We start from the raw sequence: 21,510 nt of genomic DNA, 5'->3' as shown, positions 1-21,510 counted from the left end.
ACCTGTGGAAGAGCCTGTCACTCCAGAATTGGCCTTTATAGCCACTCCAGGCGCTGCTTCACAAACCACTGACCACCTCCAGGCGCATATCCATTGTCTCTCGAGATAAGGAGGCCCAAAAGAAAGAAAGAAAGAAAGATACTAATAATGTACAATGTTCAGTAATAATGCTATTACTGACACTAATAATGTACACCATTCCTTAATAACACTATTGCTGATACTAATAATAATGTACAGCATTCGTTAATAACACTATTACTGATACTCATAATAATGTGCAGCGTTCATTAATAACACTATTACTGATACTCATAATAATGTACAATGTTCATTCATAACACTATTACTGATACTAATAATAATGTACATCATTAATAACACTATCACTGATACTAATAATAATGAACAGCGTTCATTAATAACAATATTACTGATACTCATAATAATGTGCAGCGTTCATTAATAACGCTATTACTGATACTCATAATAATGTACAGCATTCATTAATAACACCATTACTGATACTCATAATAATGTACAATGTTCATTCATAACACTATTACTGATACTAATAATAATGTACATCATTAATAACACTATCACTGATACTAATAATAATGTGCAGCGTTCATTAATAACACCATTACTGATACTAATAATAATGCACATTGTTCATTGATAACACTATTACTGATATTATTAATGAACACTGTATATTATTATTAAAACTATTACTGATGCTAACAATGTACAGCGTTCATTAATAACACTATTACTGATACTAATAATGTACAGCGTTCATTAATAACACTATTACTGATAGTAATAATGTACATCGTTCATTAATAACAATATTACTAATGCTAATACTGTGCAGTGTTCATTAATAACACTTTTAATGATACTAATAATAATGTACATCGTTCATTAATAAAACTATTACTGATATTAATAATAATGTACAGTGTTCATGAAGAAAATTATTACTGACACTGATAATAATGAACATCGTTCATTAATAACTCTATTACTGAAAGTAATAATGTTCAGTGTTCATTCATAACATTACGACTGATACTCATAATAATGTACAGCATTCATTAATAACACCATTACTGATACTAATAATAATGCACATTGTTCATTGAAAGCACTATTGCTGATATTATTAATGAACACTGTATATTATTATTAGTATTAGGAATAGTGTTAATTATTAACACTATTCCTAATACTAATAATAATATACAGTGTTCATTAATAACGCTATTTCTGATATTAATAATAACGTACAGGTTTTTTTAATAACGCTTTTACTGATACTAATAATGTACAATGTTCATTAATAATGCTATTACTGACACTAATAATGTACACCATTTCTTAACACTATTGCTGATACTAATAATAATGTACAGCATTCGTTAATAACACTATTACTGATACTAATAATAATGTACAGCGTTCGTTTATAACACTATTACTGATACTAATAATAACGTACAGCATTCATTAATAACACTATTATTGATACTAATAATAATGTACAGCGTTCATTAATAACACTGTTACTGATACTAATAATAAATACAGCGTTCATTAATAACACTATTACTGATACTAATATACACCGTTCATTACTAACACTATTACTGATACTAACGATAATGTACATCGTTCATTAATAACACTATTACTGATACTGATAATAATGTACAGCGTTCATTAATAACACTATTACTGATACCATTAATGTACACTGTATATTATAACACTATTATTGATACTAATGATAATTGTTCACTGTCCTCACAGAGTCTGGTACTTACTATTTTACTCTGGAAAGGCAGCTGGTGAAGTCTAATACTGCAGTTAATCTTTACTCAATCTTACATTTAGTTCGAGTTAACCATTATTGACATACAATTCCTCACTCAGCCACACATTTTCAATAAGTGTCTCTATGTATGTGCTCAACTGAACCCCCTGTTAATGACCACTGCCCACATATTAAACACCATTGATATACAATTAACAGATTCCCTTCTTTCTCTTTCAATAAAAATTAGAGCCAATATGCACAAACAAAATTTCAACAAAAAAATCAAAGCAAAAACCTCCATATTCTGCACAAGGCACTACATTGTGAAATCCTTGAAGACCACTAACAATTTCTTCACACAAACATTTCCTTTTGTAAAAACATCAAACACTTGATGACTTGCATCTACCCATTTAATTTTAGAGATTTCCTTTCTCCCCGACATTTCTTTCAAGCCAGCAAGGTCGATCTGTAACCTTTTCTGACACTTTTAGTAGAATGTGCATTATCCAACAATGAACAATTATCTACATAACATTCAATGAGTATGTGATCTTCATTACACCCCTTGTATAGAATCACACTTACAATATTTGACAATATCCCATATCCACTGCCCCCACAAGGGCCAGTGTGTCAATTGGCTGAAGTACTTTAAACAACCCTTTTTATTTTCTTAGTTTCCCGAGCTGAAGAACAGTGGCCGGAATTTTATGCAGCCCCAGCGAGTCGGATGGTGGCGTGGGGGGGGGGGGGGGGGGGCGGCATAAAATTGAGCGGCAGGCTCTTGGAGGCCTAACCGACCCAATTCCACCTCCGACCAGGTTTACGGAGGTCCGGCAGGGGGGCGAGAAGCGGTCCGCCCGCCCCAGGCCAATCAAGACCTTTAAGTGGCCACTTAACAGTCCCTTAGGGCCCTCACCCACCTCCACGGGTATTTTACCCGTGGAAAGCGGGTCTGCCAGGGACGTGAAAGGCCACCCAGCTATAGCTGTCGGCCTTTCCGCACCTGGGGTGTGGGCTTGGCAATCGGGCACAGGGTGCCCGATTGTGGGCCGACCCGCCTCCCAACCCAACCCCGGGATCCAAGACGCCACCCCTCCCCTCAAACGACCACCCTAGCCTCACCAGGGCATGACCAATTCATGACCAATGGGGTGGCACAGTGGCGCAGGGGCGGCGCAGTGGTTAGCACCGCAGCCTCACAGCTCCAGGGACCCGGGTTCGATTCCGGGTACTGCCTGTGTGGAGTTTGCAAGTTCTCCCTGTGTCTGCGTGGGTTTTCTCCAGGTGCTCCGGTTTCCTCCCACAAGCCAAAAGACTTGCAGGTTGATAGGTAGATTGGCCATTATAAATTGTCACTAGTATAGGTAGGTGGTAGGGAAATATAGGGACAGGTGGGGGTGTTTGGTAGGAATATGGGATTAGTGTAGGATTAGTATAAATGGGTGGTTGATGTTCGGCACAGACTCGGTGGGCCGAAGGGCCTGTTTCAGTGCTGTATCTCTAATCTAATCTAAAAAAAAATTTCCCTGGTGAGGCTGCCTGAACATACCTTCTGTCCTGGTTCCATTGCGTCCTCCTCCATCAGCTGGGCTGCAGTGTCAGCAGTGCCCACTGCTCACTCAGGTGGGAATTCCTCCCTCAAGTGGGTGGAAGTCCCACCTCATGCCAATTAAAGCCTGGAGATCCGTAAAATATGGGACGGATCCTCAGGCTGAGCGGGATTGGCACTGACATTTACATCGGAGTCTGGCTTCCATCCGTCCAGAGTAAAATTCCGGCCAGTGTCTCCCATTTTCACCCATCAGTAATATTATGAAACCAGCTGCACTAGAATACCCACCAGGAAGATTCGCATGTGAACCATCGGTAAAAATGACTAGTTTCATGTTCTTTGGGTCACCTAGGGATGGGAACTTAAACACACATTTCTCCAGATTTAATCAATTTAATTCTAGAATGTTTTAAGGGTAAATAAAATATTCTCGACTTTCGGATGTTTCATTGTAGCACTTCACCCCAACACATAAAAACTAGTCTCTGATCTCCTCTGAGTGTCCAAACAGTTCAACTGACCAATCAAGCTTCGCAATTGTTCTTCTCTTCTACAGATATAACATCATCTTCTTGTGATGTCCAAGTCCGATTATCTGGGAAGGGGAGTAACACCCACTAAATAGGATTGATGATTTAAAAAATTTTCAGACCCACTCTGCTTAATATCTAAACCAATATATTTAAAAGTTCCACAAGCCTGACTCCCTATTTTAAATAAAAGCAAAATAATGCAGGTGCTGGAAATCTGAAATAAAAACAAGAAATTCTGGAAATACTCAGCAGGTCTGACAGCATCTGAGGAGAGAGAAGCAGAGTTAACATTTCAGGTCAGTGACCCTTCATCAGAACTGGCAAATGTTCGAAATGTTTTCAGCAAATAAAGTGGGGGTTGGACAAGAGATAACAAAAGGGAAGGTTTTGATAGGACAGGTTCACAGAGAATAACTGACTAGAAGCATTGGAGCAAAGGCAAACGGTATGTTAATAGTATGCTGAAAGACAAAGCATTAGCGCCGAGAGAGAGAGTTAATGGACAGAAAAATCCACAAACAGGACTGTCCCGGCAGACCCATTGTTTTAGTCTGTTCCTGCCCCACTGAACGTATTTCTTCCTATCTTGACTCTAACTTTTATCTCCTGGTGCAGTCTCTTCCCACCTACATCTGTGACTCTTTTGACAATTTCCAGTTTCCTGGCTCCAACTGCCTTCTCTTCAATATGGACAGCCAATCTCTCTACACCTCCATCTCCCACCAGGGTGGTTTGAGGGCTCTCTGCTTCTTCCTTGAACAGAGGTCTAACCGGTCCCCATCCGCCACCACCTGCCTCCGCCTGACTGAACTTGTTCTTACATTGAACAACTTCTCCTTTAATTCTACTCACTTCCTTCAAGTGAAAGGTGTTGCTATGGGTACCCTGACTTTTTGTGGGATATGTCGAACATTCCTTGTTCCAGTCCTATTCAGAACCACCGCACCCCCTCCCCCCAACTTTGTGCAGTACATTGATGACTGTATCGGTGCTGTTTCCTGCTCCCGCCCTGAACTGGAAACTTTATCAACTTTGCTTCCAATTTCCACCCTTCTCTCACCTTGACATGGTCCATCTCTAACACTTCCCTTCCCTTCCTCGACTTCTCTGTCTCCATCTCTGGGGATAGGCTGTCTACTAATATCCATTATAAGCCCACGACTCCCACAGATATTTAACTACATTTCTTCACACCCTGCCTGCTGTAAGGACTCCATTCCATTCTCCCAGTTGCAACATCTCCGACGCATCTGCTCCGATGATGCAGTCTTCCACGACAGCGCTTTTGATGTCTTCCTTTTTCCTCAATCCAGGATTCACCCCCGCTGTGGTTGACAGGGCCCTCAACCATGTCCAACCCATTTCCTGCACCTCTAGCCTCACCCCTTCCCCTCCCTCCCAGAACCATGACAGGGTTCCCCTTGTCCTCACTTTCCACCCCATCAGCCTCCATATCCAAAGGATCATCCTCTGCCATTTCTGCCACCTCCAGCGTGATGTCACTACCAAATGCATCTTCCCCTCCCTTCCCCTGTAAGCATTCTGAAGGGACCATTTCCTCCGTGACACCCTGGTCCACTCCTCCATTACCCCCACAACCTCGTTCCCTTCCCATGGCACCTTCCCCTGCAATCGCAGGAGGTGTAATACCTGCCCTTTTACCTCCTCTCTCCTCACTATCTAAGGGCCAAAACACTCCTTTCAGGTGCAGCAGTGATTTACTTGTACTTCTTTAAATGTAGTATACTGTATTCGCTGCTCACAATGTGGTCTCCTCTACACTGGGGAGACCAAACACAGATTGGGTGACCGCTTTGCGGAACACCTCCATTCAGTCCAAAAGCATGATCCCGAGCTTCCAGTTGCTGGCCATTTCAACACACACCCCTGGTCTCATGCTCACATATCTGTCCTGGGATTGCTGCAGTTTTCCAGTGAACATCAATGCAACCTCGAGGAACAGCATCTCATTTACCAAGTCGGCACACTACAGCATGCTGGACTGAATATTGAGTTCAATAATTTCAGAGCATGACGGACCCCCCCCCCCCCCGCCTTTTTATTTGCAGTTACTTTTTATTTTTTTCTTCTCCATTTATTTTAGTATGCTTCATCTTTCATTTTTTAACCATGTGCCAGTCCACTGTTTTTTTCATGTTTGTGCGTTGCGCCAGGGCTGTTCATTCTTCCATCCATAAACACCCTCTCTGCACTAACGCTTTGTCTTTCAAATGACCATTAACACACCGTTTGCCTTTGCTCCATGACCTTCTTGTCGATTATTCTCTGTGATCCTGTCCTATCAACACCTTCCCTTTTGTTATCTATTGCCCTGCCCCCGCTTTATTTGCTGAAACCTATTACATTTCTAACCTTTGCCAGTTCTGATGAAAGGCGACTGACCTGAAACATTAAATTTGCTTCTCTCTCCATAGATGCTGTCAGACCTGCTGAGTATTTCCAGCATTTCTTGTTTTTATCCCTATTTTAAATTCTACTCTAATCTTATTAATAACACCTTTCTCAAATTCTACAGTGCCATTTAATAAGAAATCATCAACATGCATCATAAAGATGCCTGAAAGTTTCCCTTTATGATACCAATAAAACATTGTAGGATCTGTTTTTAGTTGAACACAACCTATTTTCAGCAAAACAGATCTCACTGCAAAATACTTCGCACTGGAAGCATCATTCAGGTCATATCTGCATTTGTTTAGTTTCCATAGTTTCCCTTCTGCATCCGCTGTCTCTTTGGGAAGTTTCAGAAACACACCTCTCTGAAAGGTATCGCCCTGCAGAAATGCAGCTTTCAGGTCAATTGATCTAAACTCCCATGAATATGTTACCAAAAGAGCTAAAAGGATTTTCACGATTACTTTTCCAGCTGTAGGAGAGCCCACTCCAACATTTGTATCACGCAGTCACTCTTCAAAACCCCTAGCAACCAGCCTGGCTTTAGCCTTATAAGTCCCATCTACAAGGACCTTTTCAGTACAAATCCACCTATGGGACAAGGCTGCTTGCCCCTTACCTGGTACCACAGAGTAAACTTCAACTGTCTCCAACTATCTAATTCCCTTTGTGTTACTTCTCTTAACAGTTTGTCCTCAAGTTTATTGGCAGCCACTAAAACTTCACAATCATGAGGACTTCTGCTTAGTTCTGTTCGGAGAGTGTTCTGTGACTTTAATTTCATTGTGTAATCTGTTCAAGTTCCAGCCTCTACTTGCATTTTTATATCTGTCGGGACTATTACTGTGAGATCTCCCTCTTACACGTTTGAGGCTCTTTCTCCGGTACCTGACTTTTTTCTGATGCAAGAGTCACCTCCAGATCCACTATCAGAACGTGCACTGTGTTTTCATACCCTCCACTCTTTCATCCCATTCTACCAGTCCACAGACCTCACTTCTTGACCATCATCCTGTACATTAAACAATATTTAAACTTGCCAGTAGATTTTCCTGCATGTCCCACAATTGTCATATTCCTGCATTAACTTGACCCCTCTGGATTATGTGTCACCCAAGTTTCTGAGCAATTGGCCTTTGGATGTGATAGGTCTGTCCTGTGTGTCATGATCACTCATAGTACCACTAACCAGCCCTTGATCTACTGTTTTACTGGTCCTCAGGACCCTCATCACAAAACATGCAAACATTTGAGGTACAAGGTGCCTCGTTTACTTCTATCGGCTGCTCAGAATCCAAAATATAATTAATCCTGATTAATCATGAGGAATGAACCTGAACAGTTTGATATGTTTGATAAGGACTGTTTTACCCTCATGGCCTATTACTTTACCCAAACCTTTCCATTCCCTATGACCCTCTCTTTTATAATAGACCAAATCTGCTGAATTAAATTCTATCTCAGATGGTCTTATATGATGCCTCAGAGCTCTCTGAATTTTCTACAAGATCTCAGAATTGATGAAAGCCCGATTCCCTATATGTAAAACATTCAAATATGCTGAAAAAATGAACTAATTGTAGTACCTTCGAGAGCAGGAGGGCTATCACACAGTTCAGGAGGTAATTGTGGAATTTTCCCATAGACCAATTGACAGAGACTAAACCCTTCAACCATCTGGAGTGAATTCTTTGCATGAACCATCAATGCTTGGCCTGTTGTCATTTTGCAATCTGGTTGATCAGCTAAGATTTTATACAGCATTTCATCAATCACCACATCATTCCTGTCACAGAGTCCATTACTGAAAAAGTTTTCAGCTGCTGTATTCATGACCATGTTTTCAAACATGTCTCAGAACTTATCATTTTCATATTCCCTCCACTATCAGTTTGAAACTTTGCTGTGCCCCAAGTCTGATCCCTATCCAATTCTCCATGATTTTATCTATAATCACCCTTTTGTCCTGACTCTGTTTTATTGTAGAAACACTAAATCTGATGGCCAGGTCTATAAAATGTAGAATGAAAATATTTCTGTCTTTGATCCATACAACAACCTCATCAAAGCCACGTGCCAATGAAGGCTTACAATTGGATGTGGAGGCATCCTCCAATACGTTTTACATATTTCACACTTGACTAATCTCTTCTATTAGCCTTATACACTCTTCAACTGTACCTGTATCTTTTAGCAGGGTTTTTAACCTCTGACGAGCAGGGTGAGCAAATTGTCCGTATTACCGCAAGCCAATTTGCTTTTCTACTCTCTGATTCTTATCAACTGATGCCATTAATACTTGTCTAACACTCTGATAAGAAACAACAGTTTTTGTTGAGGGGACCCAATAATGTCAAGATTGGATAAACTGCAGATCCACTGACTTTCCAAAAGTAATTGCCTTATCACACTCCATGTCAAGTTTCATTTATGTCTCTTTAATAGAAGGTTTACTCAACCACATAGATAACTCACTAGAGACATCAGTACTGATAACATGGTTTACTCCAGCTATTTTATGTGGAATTATGACACTCTTTAGTGACCTCAATGTTCGTCATCACTAAACCTGAAACAAGTAGTACTTTTATACTCTTTAACATTGCATCAATTCTCACCACTTAGTGAATCTAGATAACATTTTAACCAATTTGTTCTGCATACTGTTGAAGTGCAAGCACTACCAGTATGACACAGTTAAACAAGTCTGCGAATAACATATTCAGTACAAGACTAAAACTCCTTGTGACCTGTAAAATTTGTTCAGATTCATCAAAGTCTTCATCTTCTGCCTCAGTGTGCTCTGTCCCATGTGTCATTTCGAAGACTCTGCCTGTACGCTTTGTGCAGTTTATGGCATAATAGTACTTGAAGCCACAACTGAGGCACCTATTAACTGTTCCTTGGCCAATGCTGGGATTCAGTCGCCTATTATTGCTGTTCCAATTTTGTCTTCACGACAATAGCCAGATCTGCTCAAGGTGCTTTCATCCTCATTCTGACTGTCCATAACCATTCCATTGTACTTAAGCCTGCATCCAGTATCTGGTCCATTTTGAAATCTGGCAATTACGGTGTCTTCTATTCTTTGTGTTACTGCAGAATGTCCCATTTGCTCCACCAAAGCCCCAGGAATGTTTTCAAGAAAGCAGACATCTGATCCAACAGGGAATTTCTCTCTCTGAGACCTGAAAACCAGTTAGAACCGGGAGCATGTCCTACAGCACGGCTATCCGACGCGAACCCGACGACATGTGTTGCGCTCGGATAAGGTCGGGTCACTCTTCCAGATCTGGCATTCGGACCGGGTCAGGCACAGTGACAGCCAGGACGCCAATGCGGGAAAGGTAGGGCACAACCTCTTTTACTTTATTGCAGTGGCCAGGTCGGACGTGGGAAAAAAATGAAAGGACTCGGGCTGGGTCGGACTCGGGTCGGATGTGGTTCTGTTGGGCTCGGATCGGGTTTCAGTTGCAGACCCGATCAGACCTTTAGCCTGTCCCTATGCTACACCTTGACACAATCCAGCAACTTAAGTGCTAGTACTGAACCAGGGATCTCTAAAGTTAATTTTGTCAATCTGTTATACAATCTGTTCAAGTACATGATATATTCTTCCTTTGAATAAACATCTGTTTTCCAAAACGTATCAAACTCTGATCATGCCTCAAAGGCATTTAATAGATCACCTTTCTTGTACATTTCATCCAAGAACTGTAATAGAGGATCCAAACCATCATCAGTTTTAACTGATGGGGAGGCAGCTCATAAAGCATTTTACTTCTTATTTTACTTGTGGTCCAAAGCGACAACGCTCGGGCCATACCTTGTTTCCTTTCTCGTCAGGATGCCACCCATGTCCACATTTCCACTTCATTTGTCCACTGGTCATTTTTAAAAATTATTTGTTTCTTGGGATGTGGGCTTCGCTGCCCAGGCCAGCATGTTTTGCCCTTGGGAAGGTGGTGGTGAGCTGCCGTCTTGAACCTCTGCAGTCCATCTGGTGTAGGTACGAACATACGAATTAGGATCAGGAGTAGGTCACTCAGCCCATCGAGTCTGTTCCACCATTCAGTAAGTTCCTGGCTGAACTGATTACAGCATACTTCCACCTACCCCGATAACCTTCCACCCCCTTTATTCTCAAGAATTTATCTATCTCTGCCTTAAAAATATTCAAACTCTGCTTCCACTGCCTTTTGAGGAAGAGAATTCCAAAGACTCACGGCCCTCTGAGAGAAAAAGAATTCTCCTCATCTCGGTCTTAAATGGGCGACCCCTTATTTTTAAACAGTGACCCCTGGTTCTAGATTCTCCCACCAGGTGAAACAATCTGTCCACATCCACCCTGTCAAGACCCCTCAGGATCTCATATGTTTCAATCAATTCGCCTCTTACTCTTCTAAACTCCAGCGGATACAAGCCGAGGGTGTCTAATCTTTCCTCAGAAGACAGCCCGCCTATTCCATGTATTCGTCTATTTAACCTTCTCTGTACAGCCTCCAACATATTTACATCCTTCCTTAAATAAGGAGACCAGTACTGTACACAATACTCCAGATGTGGTCTCAACAATGCCCTGTATAACTGAAACGTAGCCTCCCTACGTTTGTGTTCAATTCGCATCACAATAAACAATGACATTCTATTCGCTTTCTTAATTACTTGCTGTACCTGCATATTAAACTTTTGTGATTCATGCACTAGGATACTCAGATCCCTCTGCATCTCAGAGTTCTGCAGTATCTCACGATTTAGGTAACATGCTTCTTTTTTATTCTTCCTGACAAAGTGGACAATTTCACACTTTCTCATGTGTTAATCCATTTGCCAGGTCTTTGCCCACTCACGTAACCTATCTATATCCCTTTTTAGCTCCACAATGCTGTTACAGAGCGAATTCCAGGGTGTCGATCTGGCAATAGTGAAGGAACAGCAATATATTCCCAAGTCAGGATGGTTCATGGCTTGGAGGGGAACTTGCAGATGGTGATGTTCCCACGTGTCTGCTGCCCTTGTCCTTTTAGGCGGTAAAGGCCACCGGTTTGGAAGGTGCTGTTGAAGGAGGCATGGTAAAGGAGGAATTGCTGCAGCACATCTTCTTTCTGGTACACAGTGCTGCCACTGTCTGTCCCTGGTGGAGGGAGTGAATGTTTAAGATGGTGAATGGTGTGTCAATCAAGTTGGCTGCTTTATCCTGGATGGTATCGAGCTTCCTGAGTGTTGTTGGAGCTGCACTCATCCAGGCAAGTAGAGAGTATGCCATCACACACTTGACTTGTGCTTTGCAGATGATGGACAGGCTTTGGGGAGTCAGGAGGTGGGCTACTCCAGCCTCTGACTTGCTCGTGTAGACACAGTATTTATATGGCTGCTGCAGTTCAGGTTCTGGTCAATGATTACCCCCAGGATGTTGATAGTGGGGGATCCTGCGATGGCAATGCTATTGAATGCCAAGGGGTGATGGTTAGATTCTCTCTTGTTGAAGATGGTCATTGTTTGGCACTTATATGGCATGCATGTTACTTGGAAATTATCAGCCCAAGCCAGGATGTTGTCCAAGTTTTGCCACATGGGGACATGGACTACTTCAGTATCTGAGGAGTTGAGAATGGTAGATGGAGTATAATGTAGGGAAGTGTAAAGTTATTCACTTTGGTAGTAAAAATAGAAAAGCAGAGTATTTTTCAAAAGGTGTGAAACCTGTAAGTGTTGATGTTCAAAGGGATTTGGGTGTGCTTGAATGCAGAAAGTTAGCATGCAGGTACAGCAAGCAATTAGGAAAAAAATGGAATGTTGGCCTTTATTGCAAGGGGATTGGAGTACAGGAATAAAGAAGTCTTGCTACAATTGTACAGGGTTTTGGTGAGACCACATCTGGAGTACTGTGTACAGTTTTAGTCTCCACATTGAAGAAAGGATATTCTTGCATTGGAGGCGGTACAGCGAAGGTTCACTGGATTGGTCTCTGGGATGAGGGCGTTGGCCTATGATGAGAGGCTAAGTAAATTGTGCCCATACTCTCTGGAGTTTAGAAGAATGAGAGGCGATGTTGTGGAAACATACAAGATTCTGAAGGGACTGGGTAGAGTGGACACAGAGATTGTTTCCATTGGTTGGGGAATCCATAACACGGGGCACAGTCTCAGGATGAGGAGCCAATCACTGAGGACTGAGATGAGGGAAAATTACTTTGTTTAAAGGGTTGAGAGTCTTTGGAATTCTCTGCTCCAGAGGGTTGTGGATGCTCCATCGTTAAATACATTTATGGCTGGGTTAGATTTATGGTCTCTCAGGGAAACAAGGAATATTGTAAGTGGGCAGGAAAGTGAAGTTGAAGCCGAAGATTAGCCATGATATTTCTGAATGGTGGAGTAGGCTCAATGGGCTATATGGTCTACTCCTGCTCCAATGTCTTGTGTTTTTGTGGCACTTTGCATTGTACAATTATGACAAACATTTGACCTTATGATGGAGGGAAGGTCATTGATGAAGCAGCTGAAGATGGTTGAGCCTAGGACACTACCCTGAGGAACTCCTGCAGTGATGTCCTGGGACTGGGATTGTTGACCTCCAACAATCACAACCATCTTCCTTTGTGCTAGGTGTGACTCCAATGTTAGGCAGGTGCTTCCATTTTTAATAATATTTTGAGGACTCGTGTTCAAAAGACGTTGGAAATATCTGAGGAGATGTTTGACTTATTTTTAAAAAAGGATCACTGGAAGGACACTTGAGACTTTGTTTTAAAAAACATTTACTTGAAGTCACATGTCTTCAGATATGTAAACAGCAGGAGCCTTGCTGACTTACTGGAGTTGTTTACAGAGAAGTCACATGTCTAGATTTATGGTGGTCAGGAGTTGGTTTCGTTTTGAACTGTCTGAATGGCCAGTGGGAGTGGAAGCCTGCTAAGAGAGAGAGGTCAGTAGCTCATTGTATTCCACCTCTTAGTGAAACCTGACAACTGGAGAAACTAATGCAGCATTTCTCCTGAGAAGCTTCTGCAAGATTTTCTCTTGACAACACCTGAACTGACTGCTTCAGAAAAGATCCCAGTGCCAACCACATGTGTCTAGTAACACCCGACCACATGTATCCAGACACCAAACTAACTGGAATATTCCATATCTTGTCAATTCTTGGAGAAAAAGGATAAGCACTTGGCCAAAGTATTTTTTTTTTGTGTGTTTTTTTATAAAGTTGATCTCTGCTGAGAAAGCATCTTTATTTTTCCTTTAACTGGTGTGTGTGCGCATGTGTGTTGGGTTATTTCAAAGGGAATACATTTATACTTTCATATTTCAATCTGTGTGTTAATCAGATTTGCATCTTTATGAAATGAGCCTTGTTTTATAATAAATTAATAATTTTGTTGATTATTAAAGAAACTTGGTTGGCAGATTTTTATTTAGAAACAAAAATAGTTGAAGTATATAATTAGCTGTATCAGTAACTGGGTAAAACATTTAAATATATACTGTGACCTATGGAGAAGTGGAAATAGAGAAAGACAGTACATCCTCCATCCTCGGTTGTAACACCAACCAGTGGAGAGTTTTCCCCCTGATTCCCACTAACTTCAATTTGCCTCGGGCTCCTTGATGCCACACTCGGTCAAATGCTGCCTCAATATCAAGGGCAATCACTTTCACCTCACCTGGTCATATGGTTCAGATTCCGAGAACATTGGAGGGTAATCAAAGCCCAACAATTTACACTTGCTTTCGGCCATTTCTGATCATTGCTGCGAGGATTGTCGTTTTCTGCCTGTTTTTTTTCTCGGAATATCTCCTGACAATGCAGAACATGTGCAGGGCGATCGCTGACATCAACACTGCGTCCAGTATGGGTCCGTGCATGCATGCGTCAATGTCACCACATAATAACGTCTGATGTTATAACGTCGGAGTGTTGCTTCACCCCCTCAATGGCCATAATTGCAATCTCAATCCCTCCAATATTACCCCGCACCCTTCCGCTGTTCTGTCCTGCGCCTGCTTGCTCACCGCTCCTTGCCGCCTCACCGCTAAAACACCATTTGCACCCTCCATCTGCCCCGACCCCTTCCACCGCTCCATCCTGCCACTCGCTTCCTACCTCGTCGCTAGCAGTTCGCTTGCACATCCACCCCACCCCTCCCCCCCACCACCCCCTCCCGCCCCCCCTCACTGGTGCTTCTCTGGGTGGTGATGTGGGGAGCGAGCAGCGGGCGGGAAAAGCGAGCAGACTGGCACAGCAAAGAACAGTGAAATGGAGTGGCGAGCAGTTGTGAGCGATGGGAAGGTGGGTGTGGGAGGGAGCGGGTAAGAGAAGTGGCATTGCAGGAGGGAGTGGTGTATTGTTGGGTGGGGTGGTGGAGGTGGTGATCGCGGGCATTGAGGGTGAGGGGCTTTGGGTTTCATTGTTTTTTTGCGTCAAATTGAGCAGCACAATTTTTATTACTGACAACTGCCTGAGACGTTGCAGATGGTGACGTTTCTGTCTATGAGTCTGCATTTGCACATGTGTCCATACTGCGCCACCTACTGGTTGCATTGTCAGCAAACACAGCCATTTTTTCATAGCCTTGGACCTTCACCTTCAGGCACCCAGTTACCATATTCTACTCTGGAAAGTCAGTTGGTGAAGAATATTACTGGAGCTGATCTTTACTCAGTCTTACATTAATTTACAGAGTTAAGCATTACAAGCATACACCTCCTCATTCAACCACACCACAGTATCAGTAAGTGCCTCTTTATATGTGCTCAAGTGAAACCCCAGTTAATGCCCACTACCTGCACACAATTAAACACAATTAATATACAATTAGCACTTACCCCAGGGCCTGTATTTTACAGTCTGGATTCCTCAAAGCCGCAGACAATAGTTTCACTTTGGAATCTCCCAGTTTATTAGAACTCAGGTTCAGAACCGTCAGTGACTCGTTTGGACTGAGAGCAGATGCGAGATCCTCAATACAACAAGCGGTGAGATTGTTTCCTTGCAGGCTGGGATTAAAGGTGGAGAAATAACAGGAATCACAGTAAATCCCCTGTGTTGACTAATGACACTATGACTGATACTAGTGACAATGTAGTGTTTATTGGTAACACCATTATTGATACTAATAACGTGCAGTGCTTAGCAATGACATTATTGCTGATACTAATAATAATGTACAGTGTTTATTAATAACACTATTACTGATAATAATGAACAAAATCAGATGTTCAGTTATTACTCACACAATCTCACACGGTCTGGTACTTACTGCATTTCTTGTATTCTGCAGTCCGGGTTTCTCAGAGCTGCAGACAGCAGTTTCACTCCTGAATCTCCCAGATTATTATTACTCAGGTACAGATCCGTCAGTGATCGGTTTGTACCGAGAACGGCGACGAGATCTTCGATGCAAGAATCTGAGAGATTGTTTCTTTCCAGCCTGGGATCAAAGATGGGAAAATAACAGGAATCAGAACAAAACCCCAGTGTTTATTAATAACACCATTATTGATACAAGTATTGATGTAGTGTTTATTGGTAACACCATGACTGATACAAATAATGTGCAGTGCTCAGCAATAATATTATTGTCTGGTACTAACCCCAGTTTCTGTATTTTACAGTCCGGGTTCCTCAAAGCCGCAGACAGTAGTTTCACTCCTGAATCTCCCAGATTATTGAAACCCAGTCTAAACACAAACAGACAGAGAGTGAGAAACAAACTGAATCAAACCCTGGACCTCATACAATTCACTTTCTGTTGAATGTTACAGGAAACACTGAAAAAGACTTGAGGAAATTAACAACCAGATTTGCCTGTCACTGACAATGAATCTCACACTGTAGAACTCCTCATATATTCAGGAGCTGTCAATAACATCAAGGAGGGAAGAAACAGGACAGAAGGTAGGTGATTGGTTGGTGAGTATTACAGTGTGCTTTTGTCTCTCCAAGTGTAAGCATTTGAATAAGTATTGCTATAGGAAATCAATCTATTATTTTATTAAATTAATCAGATAAATCAATTAATTAATGTTATTATTAATTGTTTTAAAAGATTTAATTACATTTATTCAGGTTATCAATAAGCAAGTAAAAGACGAGAGATGACAGGGCAGGCTACGTGTTGGGACTGATGTGGGATGTGGGAGTTTGTGGATAGTGAGACTGTCCCACATTCCCACACCAGCAGGAAATGTCTCCATCTTCAGTCATTCCAGCTCAGAGTCAATGGGCTGGAATTTGAGATAGGGACACTCCCAAACATAATGGAGGGGGAGGAATTTCTTCACAGTTTTATCCAGAACACAGTCACAGATCAAAGAAAATCACAGGTTCAAGAAGAGGGTGTAACCATGAGGGAGCAGCATGGTGAGGACTGAGGAGAGACTGAGAAGGAGGTCCCTCAGACACAGGTCCTGTCCAAAAGATACAATGTACTTGTTACCTGTGAGGACAAGGAGAAAGATCGTGGGGAGAACAGTTACAATGTAGACCAAGGCAATGCAGCTCAGAAAACTGTCCAAGGGGGAAAGAGCAGAATAGAATGTGGTAGTGATAAGGGTTTCTATAATTAGAGGGATGGATAGCGTCCTCTGTAGCCATGAATGAGAATCCTGTCGGGTGCGTTGTCTACAAGGTGCCAGGGTAAGGGATATCTTATGGTGGCAGGAGAGCAATTTGGAAGGGGAGGGAATAATCAGGTTGTCGTGGTCGATGTTGGAACAAATGACATATGTAGGAACAGGGAGGAAATCCTGCTGAGAAGATCAGGTGTTAGGAGCTAAATTAAAAAGCAGGAACTCAAGGGCAATAATTACTGGATTATTTCCGAAGCCACATGCAAGATGACAAAGAAACAGTCAGATCAGGAGAATTAAAGTGTGGCTAAAGAGCTGGTGTGGGAAAGAGGGGTTCCTTTAACTGAAACATTGGCACTGGTGCTGGCACAGGAAGGAGTTATACTGAGTTTACAGACTCCACCTGAACAGGGATGGGACCTGTGTCCTAGTGGAAAGGGCAAACAGGGAGGTGGTAAAGGCTTTAAACTAATAAGATGGGGCAGGGTGGGGCGGGGGTGGGGGAGGAGATGGGGAGGGATGAACAGAAAATGAAGTCAGTCTGAATATAAACAATATAGGAAAGCAGAGCACTGGAAAGTAAAAATAAATAAGTGAGGACTTCGATGGAAAGGAGGTAAAGAGAATTATGGAACATGATTGTAAAAAGCTGGTAAAAAAATAAAGCAGAGGAAATGCTATTACAAATGAGTTAAACTTTTCATACATCAATTCACACAGTGTCTGTAATAAAACACCCAGTTTTGGTCATCACACATTAGGAAGGACGTGTGGGTCCCAGAGACGGTGCAGTGGAGATTTAGCAGAACAATTCCAGGGAGGGGGGATATTAGCGACAAGGTTAAATTCAAGAATCTGGGGTTGTTCTCCTTACATATGAATTAAGAGCAGGAGTAGGCCACTCGGCCCCTCGAGTCTGCTCTGCCATTGAATATGATCATGGCTGATCCCCTGCCTATCCTCAATAACCTTTCACCCCCTTGCGTATCAAGAGACTATTTACCTCTGCCTTAGAAATATTCAAAGTCTCTGTTTCCACCAATTTTGAGGAAGAAAGTTCTAAAGTCTTGACCCTCAGAGAAAAAAAATTCTCCTCATCCCTGTATTAAATGGGCGACCCCTTATTTTTAAACAGTGACCCCTGGTTCGAGATTCTCCCAGAAGAGGAAACATCCTTTCCACATCCACCTTGTCAAGACCCATCAGAATCTTACTAATTTATTTCCCTCAATTACGTATCAAATTCCCTTTTGAAATCATTGATCGTCTTCACTTCCTCCACCTTCATAGGCAGCGAGTTCCAAGTCATTACTACTCATTGTGGAAAGTAAAGTTCTTCCTCAAATATCCTCTGTATCTCTTGCTCAAAATCTGAAATTTACACCTTCAGCTAATGGTAACAGATTTTCCTTGTCTATCTTACCTAAACCTGCTGATAAAAAGACTCCAATCTAACATGTTATGGGGTATTAACCCCAGAGTACAGATGCACACTGGTCAGCAGTGGGACCTCATAGCAGCAGCTCCTGGGAAAAACTGTTGGCCTGAGCTCGGGAATTTCCCATAATCCGACCCCTTGTATGAAGCCCCAATCGGGGAGGGAATTTATGAAAATTCTCCAGAAACAGTCAGACCAGTTACACTTAAAATAAATGCAGCACCAGTTTAATGAGGATTAAAGTGAGAGACTCCCCTCCCCTGTAAGTTTAACCTCCCAAATGTCACTCTTTACTTAATGTTCAGGATTGTGAATAACTCTGAACATTTACAGCTGAAATAATTCCTGTTTCCCCAATACTCCCAATCCAGGAAACATCTCCCTCGACATACACATCCTGCATGGGATTGGATTAAATATCTAACTGTTAAATATTTAAACTCGGGTTTCTGTCCTGTTTCTCATTAAAATGGTGGACGTGGAAAATATTTGACATTAATGTTCTGTTCTGCTGGTTTATATTTTATATTTACATTCTGCTGTCCTGCCTTATTAATGACGTAATTAAATTATCAGACTCTTTCAGTGACCTGTATTTGCTGATTCCATACAGATTGTAAAATCCCTAATGGTTCATCAGGATCCATTTTAGATTTTCCAGTCCTGATGCTAATACTAAACAATCCTCTTATTATTTGTCATCGTTGTGTTGAATCTGTTTCTCTCTGGTTTAACTGAACTGTTTCTTTCCCTTCATTACAGAGCAACAACACAATCTGTGACTGTTTTACAATTCATATAATAGTTCCAGACAAATAAACAGTTACCTCAAATCCTGGCATTTGTGCAGTACGGGTCCCAGCCGCTGGAGTCCTTCACACTGAATGTCGCAGTAATCTAGATCAAGGTTTTTAATGGTATCACAGAGACCAATAACGTGAGAAAGGACCGCACAGTCAATTGGGGTCAGTTGCAATTCATTAAATGTAAGTGTGTTCACAGATCCCACTGTGTCCTGAACCAGTGCTTTATTCTTCGACTCAAACAGGTAGTGCAATGTGTTCAGGAGCTTCCTTTTATCAGTTTCACTCCCTGTGTTTCTAATCGCTCCTTTAAACTTCTCCTTCACCCAGTCAATCACTCGGCAGGTTGTTTGATGAGGAAATGGACCCAGAAACTCCTCCAGGGGTCGAGCAGCCTGTGGGGAGGAGAGACCAGCAACAAAACGCAGAAATATCTCAAATCTCCCATCCTTCTCACCGTGAGCTTCACTGAGGAGTTTCCGGATGTCCCTGGGATATGGAGTCAGGAATTGTGCGAGTGCGGCTACAAACTCTTGGATGGTGAGGTGCGGGAATGTGTAAACCACACTCTGGACAGAATCATCTCTCTCCAAAAGTTCCATCAGGAATCCAGACAGGAACTGGGAAGGTCGCAGATTGTACTCGATCAAATCTCCATTTCTAAACACAATCTTCTTCCTGGAGACTCCTGTGAAGGCCATCTCACCGATCTTCAGTAACACATCACGGGGGTTTTCAATCTCTCGGCTATGGTTTTTCAGAATGTTGTAAATATAGTAGGAATATAGCTGGGTGATGGTCTTGGGAACTTGCTGCTGTTTCCTGTCTCTTTGTGTAAAGAAGGGACCCAGTGACAGACAGAGGATCCAGCAGTAGGAAGGGTTGTAGCACATGGTGTACAGGATCTCGTTCTCCTCCACGTGTTTGAAAACAGCTGCTGCCACCGTCTGATCTTCAAAAAACTTGTTGAAATATTCCTTCCGTTCATCACCAACAAATCCCAGGATTTCAGCCCAGACACTGATCTCAGCCTTTTCCAATAAATGTAATGCAGTGGGACGACTGGTCACTAACACTGAACATCCTGGGAGCAGCTTGTGTTGTATTAAACTGTACACAATGTCAGACACTTCACACCAGCATTCGGGATCTGTGCACATGTACTGAGGTTCTGTATTTCTCCGAATGTCAGTAAAATCGATCGTGTCCTTGAATTCATCCAAACCATCAAATATAAACAGCAATCCCTCTGGATTCTTCCAGAGCTCTCCCAGAACATTCCCAAAGTAAGGATACTGATCCAGTATCAGATTCCTCAGGTTTATTCTACAGTTAATAGTATTCAAATCCCGGAATTTAAAACTGAAAACAAATTGAAAGTTTGGGTATATTTTCCCAGTGGCCCAGTCATAAACAATCTTTTGTACCATTGTTGTTTTTCCAATCCCTGGGACTCCACTCACTGCTGCTGAATTCCCAGATTTGGATTTTCTCCAGGAAAAACTGCTCTGGAACAATTGATCAGTTCGGATTTTTTCCAGTACTCTCCGGAGATGTTTCTCTCTCCACTCTTCATGGTCTCGGCCTCTTGCCAGCAGTTCATGTTCTACAAGTGTCCGATCTCGAACAGTAGAAATGACCGTTAGCTCAGCGTATCGATCAACCAGCTGGAAAATCTTAACCTTCTCCTTTATTAGGATAGTGTTCACTCTCAGTGTTTCAGTTTGTACCCGGAGTGTTTCCTTGTGTTTCTGTTGAACATCTTCAATTAGAACAGACAGAAAGTGGTTTTCAATGTTAGCTGTATTGATTAAAAAAACTTCTGAAACTATTTTATTATTCAATAAATGTTGCAAGATTTAATTCACAGCTTCAATAGAGGTGTGTGTATAAATTAAAACTCAGTTAATGAAAACTTTGCTTGTCAGTGAACAATGGTGAAAAGAAGTTTTAAATCCTGATTTGATTCTAACATTTACTGAACATGGAGATGCCGACACAGGTGATATTTTCCCTCTGATGGTTAACATGATCCGGCCTGCTCTGTACGATTAGAAATCTCATTACAAATCCACACGTGATCCTGGTTATACGATAGTAGAGGTTCCACTGGATTAATTTTTAAAACCTTCAGCGATGCTTACCTTCTGCAGAAATGGGAAATTTGACATCGGGCACAAGTGGGTTATACTGTGAATTGTCAGTAATCCCACTGTTATTGTATCAGACAATGAGCAGTTCATCTGGCTGGACATTGGCTCCCAGTTCGGTAATGTATCAATTTAAAAATTCTCATTGTTTTCAAACCTCTCCATGGCCTGGACCCTCCCTATCTCTGTAACCACCTCCAGCCTGACAAAACTCTGAGGT

The 21,510-nt window shown here is 41.9% G+C and overlaps 1 protein-coding gene across 2 annotated transcripts in view; it reads right to left on the bottom strand.

The window, feature by feature from the left end:
- LOC137361319 (NACHT, LRR and PYD domains-containing protein 3-like) overlaps positions 1 to 21,510 on the bottom strand; it is a 68,567-nt gene that overhangs the window by 22,303 nt on the left and 24,754 nt on the right. For both annotated transcript variants that reach the window (XM_068026220.1, XM_068026219.1), the window contains exons 6-9: positions 19,165 to 20,902; positions 15,922 to 16,008; positions 15,588 to 15,758; positions 15,154 to 15,324 (exon numbers count right to left, since the gene is read on the bottom strand). In XM_068026220.1, the coding sequence (XP_067882321.1) occupies positions 15,154 to 15,324; positions 15,588 to 15,758; positions 15,922 to 16,008; positions 19,165 to 20,902 (2,167 nt within the window). The remainder of the gene's footprint in view (positions 1 to 15,153; positions 15,325 to 15,587; positions 15,759 to 15,921; positions 16,009 to 19,164; positions 20,903 to 21,510) is intronic.

The sequence above is a fragment of the Heterodontus francisci genome, unplaced genomic scaffold (assembly GCF_036365525.1).
Source record: "Heterodontus francisci isolate sHetFra1 unplaced genomic scaffold, sHetFra1.hap1 HAP1_SCAFFOLD_506, whole genome shotgun sequence".
Taxonomy (NCBI): Eukaryota; Metazoa; Chordata; class Chondrichthyes; order Heterodontiformes; family Heterodontidae; genus Heterodontus; species Heterodontus francisci.
This window is presented reverse-complemented; position numbering and strand designations above follow the sequence as displayed.